This window comes from Lactuca sativa, chromosome 3 (assembly GCF_002870075.4).
Source record: "Lactuca sativa cultivar Salinas chromosome 3, Lsat_Salinas_v11, whole genome shotgun sequence".
Taxonomy (NCBI): Eukaryota; Viridiplantae; Streptophyta; class Magnoliopsida; order Asterales; family Asteraceae; genus Lactuca; species Lactuca sativa.
Window position 1 is genome coordinate 103,372,175 of NC_056625.2, and position 11,731 is coordinate 103,383,905.

Below are 11,731 nucleotides of genomic sequence, written 5' to 3' on the forward strand. Positions count from 1 at the left end.
ATTTCTATGAAAATATGTTGTTTGATTACTAGGTTATATATATGGTTTTTTTTTTTTTTTTTTTTTTTTTTTTTTTTTTTTTTTGTAATTTGATTTTGACAAGTTTGATCTAAATTTAATAATTGAAGCAATTAGGAACGATATGTGCTAACGATCTTGAATTTGTATTGCCCTCCAGAAACCAGCTGTGGCCTCATAGACCGTTCATTCATATCTTGGTTACAAGAAGTCATGGATGCACTTCTTGAATCAATCCTCTAAACTGAATTTCATTTGTTAGTTAGATGCAGTGACCAAAATGCAAGATTTGTGAAAATTCATTATTATTTATTAGTGTTAACCTTTTGCAAATTATGAAACTAATATTATATTTTTGTTCATAACATTTTTTTTTCTTGTAATAATTTCTTTGATGAGAAGATATGTATATATGATTGGGTGTAGCCTGAAAAATCATATTTTAATTCTTATAAGGAAAAATACTTTATAAATTTATCAAATTAAAATATCTGAATTTGATGTTTATGGTTATGACAATGCACTTAAACTGTAATGTTTATCGAATTTCTTTGCAGAATTTAATGTTGTTGGTACATATAACAACTTATTGTTGCTTTTGGTTTTACAGGGCCAATATGAAAAGAATCATGTGAGCCTTCATTGAGGTTAGTACACCGGACAAAGTCAATTCATAAAGCTACTACACAACATGTTTTAATCAAGAAGTCGCATCATGTTGTGATAAAACAAAGATCACGTGGATCATTTATATTAAAAAATAATGTATTAAAAAACCAAATTGCTCTAATATAAATATTAAATATTTTTATTTAATAAGTTTGGTTCAAAAAGTCTAAAAATGAATCTAACTAACATTTTTTTCATTAAAATTTCATCTAAAACAATGACACCTATTAATATAATATGTATTTAATTTATGTTCACCGCGTTTACAATCGGATCATAATCTAATATATAGAGTAATAATTTAGAAGTACCACGACAAGACTTGACTGTCATTGGTTGATTTTAAATTTTTCTTTTCTTCTAGTTGCCTCTGTCTCGACTGTCTACGTGATTTTCTTTTAAGCCTTCCACCGCCTTACCCATCCCAGATGTGCCAATAGGAATTGGATTGCTGTCCACCGATTCTTCTTGTTGCCTAATACTTTTCTCCACCGCCTCTCCTCATCGTCTACTTCAATGGATCTTTCTGTAATACAAATCAACCCCCACCGACCGACGATTACTCACGCCACCAGTATTTTGCATCGTCTGCACAGCTGAAAATCGAGGGCTTTTTGCAGACCTATTTTGCGAATAAGACGTCGTCGGACCCCAGTCGCTTACCTCCGCTAGCTTACACTGTCAGACTGCCACTTCTATTTCCTCGACACCTCAACATTCCTGCTCCACCGTTTCCTTTATCTCTACTTCTACAGATTCCCACCGCCTCTATTTCTTTAAAGGAGGCTAATCTCCCTTCTTTTGTTCTGATCCAGTCACGCTAAGCAGCGGCGGTCGCAGTCGGATATGGACAATGTTTGCTTTCGTCTCCATCATCTACCTATCGCCTTCGCCATCGGAATAAAAAACATGATATACAGCCAACCCTGTTTTCGTTTCTTCATCGGCTTCAGGCTAACGGACTCCTTCTTTCCTCTATTCACCGCTGGTCTATGCGGTATGGGCGTTTCCTTTAAATTCTTCTATATTTTCGTGTTTTATATAGTTTTACTATAAGTTTTTTCATTGTTTTTTCCCTTTACGTTGGTAGGTTTAGAAGTATATCATAAATGGTGACATCACTTGTGGTGGAATTGAAAAAATTCTGATTTGCATACCAAGTGTTTGTTAATATGTCTCAATGAATTTCAGTAATATGTTACAATGTGGTCGAAAACCATCATGTTTTATCTTCGTTTCTCTCTAACTGAATTACTTTTTTCATGTAACCTTGTGTTTGTTTCTTCCAATTCAGTTTATTTTACTTTGCTCGGTGTAAACATTGATCTCAATAGTGGTGAAATTGACTTTGTTTGATCTTCCTGCTGCATTCAAAAGTATAATAATCTTGGCTGCTAAAACGAGTGCACACACTCTTTGGTTTTTTTCTGCAAACTGTCGTGTTCTTTATGGAACTGGTAACTATTTTCTATATTCTTCTTTTAGTAATTAATTTATAATTTAATTGATTTTAACCAACAATTAAGGAGTTTTTGTTGGAATTTTGGGTTTACATGTACTCAATTTATGATTTATGTATCTCTCCGGGCATGAACACCATTTATTTGATGAAAAAGGATATTAAAAGTACAAACACAATGCTTATATTTTCGATGTTTTTTTAAAAAAAAATTATTTATTGTCTTAACGTTTTTGTTCATTTACTGCAGGAACTGGAAAGAGAATTGATGTTTATTATGCTACAGTTGGTCCACTTGACCATAATACGGTACCATTGTTAAGTCAAAAGAATATATGCATACTATTATTATTATTATTATGGGAAAACTTAAAGTACAAACACAATGCTTATATTTTCGACCTTTTTTTTAAAAAAAAATCTTTATTGGCTTAACATTTTTGTTCATTTACTGCAGAAACTGAAAAGAGAATTGATGTTTATTAAGCTACAGTTGGTCCAGTTGATTATAATAAGGTACCATTCTTAAGTCTATATATATGTTTTAATTATGATTTTTTCTGATTCCTTAGTTTTTATATATCATATCCATTACAGACAAGTAATATTCAATACTTAAAGTTGTATATAATATATTATGCTCATTCCAGCTGCATATGTCACAGTTAAGGTACAATTTACTTCCTTTTCTTCTATTTTGTGTGATTTTTTTTTTGTATTAATTATTTAATTATTCATAATTCTATAGGCAGTAATAACTCTTGGAGAATTACAGTCAATTGGAGATTTGGAGACCTATATGACATCCATTCAATAGTAACATTGTTTCTCATTGGAATTGCATCTGTTACCCATACACTTATAACCAAAAAGAAAGAATCATAATAATTTGATGATAAAGTTTCAAACCAACCCCTCTCAAGCATCCAACTCTGTACAAAATTACAAATTTACCCTCCAATTGCACCTGGGGTTTTGTTGGGATTCAATGGTTGGTGCTTCAGATGTTGGAGAGGCGCAAACAGATATAGAAGGGTAAAACGGTAAAAAGTTTAAGATGGAGCTTACTCCTTTATGTTAATAATCCTGGTAGAAAGAGAATCCTGTAAGAGATGGATTCTATTTTATGAAATGTGATCAAGGGTTCAAAGATGAAATTTTGATATATAATGAGTTAATTAATTATATCCAGAATGTTTAAGGTCTGTTAATAAAAAAAATCTTATTAATGTTACAGGAGTCTGAGGTTAAAGGGAAACCTCGCATTGGAACAAGTGGAAGGAAGTGAATAATGTTTTTTTCTATTTCTAGATTGTAAATGTAAGGAGGTAAATCAGTTTGTGCAGTTTTGCATCGATTCTTAGACCCATGTAGTAGAAAATGAGGTTTGGCTTTTTTTTTTTTTTTTTTTCTTTCCTAATATTTGTGTTCAATTGGTTTTTTGATTATGCTTTTGACTGTTTGTGATTTTTTAATTTGTGATTTCTCAATTTTCGTTTTTCCTGAATATGTGTTCTTCAGAAGCAAGCTATTGACAGTTAACTGAGATAAAGAAGCAAGACTTAGAGTTCCAGACAAGAATATTGAAGAATGCAACTCTTCACAACGACTGAAAGCAAGGTATTCATTTCCATCTTTTTTTTAATATCTTTTTTAGTACTAGAAGTTGTTGAAATTGTTTTTTGATTATCAATGTTTGAATTTTTGTTTTGACAACAATCAAACATAATTCATGCATTGATTTAAGATTGATCTATCATAGTTACATTACTTTCTTTGATCAACCAGAGTTATCTTTCCAGACTGGATTCAGTAGTTTTCTAGACACGATTATGGATGAGCCAAAATTAGTGATGATTTTACCTTTTCTCAGGTAACTTATCTCCAATTTATCTGAATTAGCATTTAGCTTCATATCATTTTTTTTTTAATTTTCTACAACCACTTCTTTGTCTTTTAACTTCATATATAATATTTCCTTATTACGTCCTTTTTGGTTGTATGACAGTGCAGAAGCACTTACAGAGAAGAAGAGATTGCCTGAAAAGGAGTTAAAGTGTTTCTTTATTAAAAATACAAATTGGATTCATTCCTAAAGCCTCCAAACATCCCTGAGATGTCAGTCATAACAAATTAATCCATTATTTCATTATTTCCATTCATGTATCATGACATTTTGATTTGACCTTCTTTTTTTTGGAATTTTGACTTTGATGACTCAGTTTATTAATGGAGGAAATAGATGTTGGATGGAAAGAAATGGAAATGTACTACCATGATTTGTTTAATTCGATACATCTGTACCTGTGTTTTTTTCTTTGGCGTATCCAATCCTGCAAATCGGGTTCTTCCCTAGTTATAACCAATTTATAAAGTCTAATTTTCTATCACCACCAACAAATATTAAAAAAAAAAATGATCAATCATCAACGTGCATTCACAAGGAAAGGATGCTGACACACACTGCATTCTAGGTTTTTGAACCCGTAATCGGAACCTCAACCTAAAAACAAAATAAAATTCCAAATATTTATTTTTACATAAACACAAAGAAAAAACAAAAACAAAAACAAAAATATATTTTCAAATAGAATTTAACAAACCTGCAAATGCACTGTGCAAGTTGGACATTCAACCTCTTTCACATTGGATTTTGATTCTGTAATTCTAACCTTCTTTTCCATCTCCTCCTGTCATCCACCAAACAAAACTTTATAATTATTTATATTACTAAATAATTAATAAAATTACACAAGTATTTAATTTAATTTAATTAGCACCTCAAGTTTTTTTGCAAGATCTTCATGCCTATTAAACCCAGAAGAACCTCAGCCTATAAAAAAAATTAATGGGTAGAAAATCAAAATTTATATATACATTATTATAATTTTTTATTTTTTATTTTTTAAATTATGCATTGCATACCATGCATTGGTCACAAACTCGAACTTGTTGAGCATTTTCCTCTGTTGTAAGAGCAATTCTACCTTGAGTACACTTATCACAAAAAATATCACCACAATTTCTACAGTGATGCTACAAAGCAAAAGCGAAAACAAAACAATAAATAAATAAATAATCCTCATTAAGAATTAAGAATTGAAATTAAACAAACAGAAAAGACGAGACTAACCCTTCGCACAAAAGCTCCAAAATATGTTTTACAAGTTGTGCATTTAGTAGATGCTTCATCTGGAACCTACATACAAAATCAGATTCAATTCACATATTTTTATTTGACACCATCAATAGAATTCCAATACAATTCAGATTTAAGAAGATTAATAGAAACTAACCCAGTGATCTCTTTCTTCATTTCCAGGCTTCATCAAGTTGTTCCAATCAGGGAAGACTTTCTTCTTTTCAGTTGGTTGTTTAGAGATTGATACTTCTTCCATCTCCTTGAGCTGAATCAATAAAAGAAGAACCATGAGTATGCAAGAAAAAAGTTTATGAATCATAGAGAATATGGAAGCATAGTAGTACTCCAGAACCTGAATGCTTGCAGCAGCTACCATGTCAAGGATATTAGTTGTGGTATAACTGTTTGACTTTAGTCTAACACGTCTTGCATCAACATCAATGGAACTTTTGGTCCAGAAAGCAAATACATTTGAATCAATTACCTATAAGGAAAGAAAGAATTCAGAGTCATATTTCAGAGATTTTAAACTTTAACAAGATATTAATATAGGTTTTATAGTTTGATGCAAGATACTTGCCTCCCATCTTGTTACATCTCAAGGGAATAGAGTTTCAGTGTTCGATTTGTTGCAGGATCAAGTATCCGAATACCATCTAAACCAATCTGCAGTTGAATTTCTTTAAATCCTAAGTATTCATATACCAAAATTTTGATATAAACAAGAATTTGTGAGATGTATAGAACGAACCTGACATAGCACATCCATGTCTCCCTGAATTCCACCCCCTTCAGAGAGAAGAATAACAGGGTATTTCTGCACTCCGCTTTTCACATCTTCATTCACATGGACTTTTGGTGTAGCTTTTACAATCTTCGCATCATCCAATGACGAAATTGAACTCCTCTGCGTATTCCCGCCATCAGTACCAAAAGTTATAGGTCTTCCGTAATCATCAAATGTTAGTGCAGGCAACCTAGAAGACGATTGATCTTTCCTGCCGTTGTTACCTCCATTGTAAGCATAGATACCTTCAATTACTTTGTCATTTTCCAGTGTCTCGATTACAATCTGCTCAGTCTTGCCACCATCAGGAACACCGATAGGTCTCCCATAATCATCAAACCTAACCGCCGGCGCCTTAGAGGACCCAGCTTGCTTACCGCAATTTCCTCCGGTGTACGCATACACACTGTCGTCAACTGTAGCACCTCCGAACTCCACAACCGCCTGATTCTGATTCTGATCATACGATTGGTGGTAATACCAAGAAGGTATCGAGCTCGGATCGTAACTAGGATTACTCGAATCAGAAACGTTCCATTCTGATGATCGTTAGGGTAGTAAGTAGAGGGGTGATTAGTGGATTAATCGGGAGAATGGTAAATTGAAGGATGTGGAGGGGCTGATGCGTTGGTTGTAGAAGGGAAATGATCGAATGGAGGATTAGGAGTAGGGTTTTGGGCATCAGATTGGTCGTAACGGGGTGTTTGGTTTAGTTTTTTTAGAACAAAATTCTTTTTGGAAAAGTTATAAAAATTCAGGTTTTTCAGATTTTTTCAAAAAGTTGGTTTTTTTTCTTTGCAAAATTCAAAGTTAGCTTTTAAAAGTCTTTTGCCAAACATCTTTTACCTATGATTTTTTTTCTAAAGGGACTTTTGGTCATTCAAAAGCTAAGCCAAACACCTCCGTAATACGATAATGATGAAGGATAATTCATCTCTTTTTGGTGATGCATGTTTTAGATTAGGGCTTTGTTAGATCAAAATTTAGGGTTTAGATGGATCAAGAATGTAGATATAGATTGAATCTTTGATATGGCGTGTGATGAAGACCGATTGTTATTTGTTGCGGAAGGAACACAAAGAAGGTAGAGAGAAAGTGTGGGTGTGGTTTACCCGCCAAAGATCGTTATCACATACGGGTCGGGTCCAACAAAGATATTTTATTACAGCAAATTATATTTTTGTCTTTTAGTTTTGTATGGTGATAACTAAGTTATAAATAAAAAAAGTTGATCGGTTTCATTTTAGTTTTGTTAAATAAATAAATCCTTTTATTATTTCGGTTTTCTTATAAATAATTGGTCTAGTTATTATGAGGGATGGAGTAGATGTTTATCTTATCAAAAAATTTAACTATTCTAATATAAAGACCATTTGATGTAAAATGAAGAAACACAATTTTGAATATATTTTCAGATCAAATTCTCTCCAAGTCTCAATTAATCTTTCTGTATAGTTTTAGTTTAGTTTTATTGATATTGTTTTATTTACATTGAATTTATAACATGTTGTCAGTATAATAACTCTAAGCAAAACGATTAAACAAATAGAAATCATATATATCTTAATCAAAATATGCATTACTTCCGAACTAAATGCATCTCTCTTCGCTGCAGAGCAAAATAATGAGTTCTTAATGAAACAATCATCAATCTCGTCCAACAGAAAGAGAAACACTTCTCGAAGCAAATGCAACCCACGAATGGTCCTAAAAATAATATATGTGAATAAAGACGTGGCTATAAAAGATGTATCAACTTTGATCCTTACTATTTTAGTCGAAAACAAAGTTATGATCAAAAGCATAATCCCAGTCATGAAAAAGGTAATTCTCATAACTTTGGTCTTGGCTAGAAAAAGTAATAATTACAATTTCCTACTAAGAAATAATGCTCAGTCACAAGAAAAAGCCAAAATGCAAAGAGATGATTTGTAATATTATATGATTGTGATGGTTCTTGTTATAGATGTGACAGTATAAATTATTTCTTAACGACATGTCTAACACCTACACATCTTTATCAACTTAATTAGGAATCCCTTAAAGGAAAAAAAAATAAACCTTATTGATAATGGCGAGTTTGAAAACACTAAATGCTCGAGATTTTTGCAATGACATGGAAGCCTCAGCATAAGATTTCTATTGTTATTATATATATATATATATATATATATATATATATATATATATATATATATATATATATATATATATATATATATATATATATATATATATATATAACCACAAACCTAATGACATCACTTCCAAAAATCAGGACATTTATTGGGTTTCATTCATTTATCTCAACCCGTAGGATCCAAAATGATGTCTCTCATCCTCGCACAAAAAAAAAATTAACACGCCTATGCAATTTTGTAGCGGCTTATATCAACCTTCATTGAATCTCTGCGTATTAGTCTCCTCCTACTTCGGTAGCAATTTGTTACCACCATCTTCCATCACCTTCACCTTTATTCAATCTTTTTCTTCACGAGCCATTCACCATTTAACTTGAAGGTAGCAAAAAAGCGACTGCGTTGCTCCTTCTCTCACCCCTCTCTTTCTTTCTTCCTTCAAGGTACATAGCTCATCTCATATCTAGATTCATCGAAGTTTTCGTATAATTGAAATTCTATTCATAGTTTTCGTGTATTAACAGTGGTTTAGATTTTAGGTTTAGCTAAACCTGAGCTCCAAACCTAATTTCTAACATTGTTCACCATTTAACTTTAGCTTGATGCCGCGCACTTAACCTGTTTGATAAAATTTCTCACAGAAACTTCAGAAATCTTTTGAACAATGGGTTCAAAAACTGCAGGCAAAGACATAATCACTCTCCGTGGATCCTCTGCCATTGTGCGCGATTTTTTTGGTAAAAACTCTTGTTTCTTGTTGACGTCTCCTTAAACCCCTAATTTCTTGATGCTAATAAATCTGTATTTAAACACCCATAAATCTCTAATTATAAACCTTCTTTTCAGGTTATGCAGCAAACAGGTAAGAATTGCTGGCGATTTCTAGAAGATGTAGTTTTCTCATTTCTGTGTGTTCGATTGGAAAAAAATGTGTAGTATTCTGCACCTTAACGGTGTTTATCCTGAAGAAACTTTTAAAAGAGTGAAGAAACATGAACATCAATTGTTCCTTTCTACGAATGTGGGTGTTCAGTTATATTTATCAACGTTTGATAAGCAGATTTCCGGTAAACTTTCAGTATTGTTAATAACATTTTTCCCTAATCTTAATACACTTTGTATTGTATTTTGCTTATGTGATTTGCATTTAAAATGGGGTTTATAAAGAATGGCTGGAAGCTGGGAGGTTGCGCAAGATTGAACTTCTGATTATGACTAAGGCCACCAATGAAGTACTTCAGAGTTGGAAGTTCAGTATAGAGACTGATGGTGAAGCTGCTGCAAAAGGGTAAGATATTCCTGAAACATGAGTCCACTGATACATTGTTTTCATGCCATTTTAATGGTTTATGATCTTCATAAGTTTAAGGGAGAAGAGTGATAAAGAAATCATGAATGAGATTAGAGGTGTTCTGAGACATATTTCAGCCACCTTCACATTCTTGCCTCCCCTTAATGAACCATGTAAGTACATATATAGCCCTTTTGTTTCAAGAAGGCTAAAGAAAAAACATGCTTAGAGTGTTATCATGTTGAAATTGCAGGCATCTATCATGCGGTGGCACATATTGATAAGGATGTTGTTGAAGTACCACTCGAATGGGAAAAGAATGTTTCTAAAAGAATAGCAAATCCTGATGTGGAGATCTTGCGTGGTTTCAGTACTGAAGTATTATTGTTTTTCTCATTTCATCTTCATATCAGTATTGATTCATAGAGGCTGGTGGTGTTTAAGAGATTGTTGTTTATATTTGTGCAGATACATAAGGTTGCCTCTTTGGTTTTTTTCAAGAAGCGAAAATCGGATGACACTATGGTTCCTAAGAAGAAATCAAAATTGGATGACTAGTAAAAGGTGGGATCTTATTTTTGCTGTTTTTTCTTATTACAGTTGATGTGAATGCATTTAGAGGAACAAACTATGAACACATAAACTTGTATTTTTGACTTTCTTATGGCTGAAACATTGAAAGATAACACTCTGAAAATGAAGAATTTGCTTCAGTAATACATTGCTTTTTAGAAAATTTGAACACAATATGGTTTGGTGTGGTTTTAGCAGTAAAAATGGAGGGATGTTGTTTGGCATGGCTAAAATATTGTTTGGTATTGTCAATAAGCAATTTTGCCCAAAATAAATTTAGAAATAAATAAATAAACCACTTTTTGAGTTACATAAGCCACCCTTAAATTGGATAAAAAATTATGTTAATTTGGCATTTATATTTGTCAATGTTCTGGAAAACGGGCTGGATATCCAACCAACCTCTTTAAATAAGTATATGCATGCGACTATTCTTCTCAAACCCCTTCTTTTTAAACAAATTAGATTTTTCATCCTTATTTCATATCTCCATCCGATTAATATATATTCTTTTTCTTTTGTGTTTAATTATATTATTGTTTGATTGTTGATTAAAAAAAATATCATATATATATATATATATATATATATATATATATATATATATATATATATATATATATATATATAGAGAGAGAGAGAGAGAGAGAGAGAGAGAGAGAGTTAAGCGCATGGGTAATAATTCGAGGTAAGAACATGGCGAGTCACTACCTTAAGCTTACATCAATAAAATATCTAACATTTTTTTTCAAAATAGACCCCACCTCCACCTCTCCACATAAACAACTAGTGTTATATCCGGCCGGTGGCTTGGTTGACCGATATAAAAACTATAGATCGATTTTACTTTCTTTTATAATATCCTACTTTCATTAGTTCCCATTATAGCATTGTATTTTGAAAATTCTATAAAATTATAGCTATATCTTTCATATAAAGTTGTTTTGAATTTGATAGCCAAGAACATGATCATGGGTGGCTATAATAAACTTGTCAAGATGATATTCAAATAATATAATACAATTATATTTTGTAAATATATGTATAGCATGGTTATAATTCTATAAAAGTTTTTGATTGTTGGTTATGTAAATTTATATATATATATATATATATATATATATATATATATATATATATATATATATATATATATATATATATATATATATATATATATATATATATTTATTGCCTATTATAGCATCATCCTTTAATTTGTTGCCATTATAATATTTTATAATAACAAATCTACCTAGTTATAGTTAATATCATTCATATAACAACGGTAAACATGCTGGAAGCCTAAAATATACTTAGATACTACAATAAGTACATCGCTATTTTTGGTGAGAATAACAAATTTTGGTTCATTTTTATGTTGTATTTAACTCGAGGGACTAAAACTTAGTATAAGCGGAAAGATATACCATGAAATTCAGTATTTTTTGTATTTATATTGTTCTTTTGTTCCAACTATACAAACTTTTTTTTTCATTATACCAACCTACATTCATTGCAGTTAGCCTAACTATAAATTCAACTACAATCATATTAGGGGTTCAAAATCGGTTTGGACCAAAACCCAGAGAAATAACAACCGCAATTAATTATCAAAATTTAAAAATAAACTACCATATATTAGTCATATAAC

At 31.5% G+C, this 11,731-nt stretch overlaps 1 protein-coding gene and 1 pseudogene across 2 annotated transcripts; one reads left to right on the top strand and one right to left on the bottom strand.

Annotated features, from left to right (window-relative positions):
- Window positions 1-1,097: 1,097 nt before the first annotated feature.
- LOC111898080 (protein FREE1-like) lies at window positions 1,098-6,624 on the bottom strand (annotated as a pseudogene).
- A 1,751-nt stretch (window positions 6,625-8,375) lies between these two features.
- On the top strand, window positions 8,376-10,240 carry LOC111897802 (mitotic spindle checkpoint protein MAD2). Of its 2 annotated transcripts, none has more exons than XM_023893758.3 (8): window positions 8,376-8,656; window positions 8,855-8,950; window positions 9,060-9,075; window positions 9,150-9,280; window positions 9,381-9,501; window positions 9,583-9,677; window positions 9,758-9,882; window positions 9,973-10,240. In XM_023893758.3, the coding sequence occupies exons 2-8, from the start codon at window positions 8,878-8,880 to the stop codon at window positions 10,060-10,062; spliced, it is 651 nt and encodes a 216-aa protein (XP_023749526.1). In that variant the 5' UTR covers window positions 8,376-8,656; window positions 8,855-8,877; the 3' UTR covers window positions 10,063-10,240. The 2 variants fall into 2 exon arrangements, with proteins under 2 accessions (XP_023749526.1, XP_023749517.1); XM_023893749.3 differs by having other exon boundaries at window positions 8,379-8,656; window positions 9,577-9,677.
- Window positions 10,241-11,731: the final 1,491 nt, after the last annotated feature.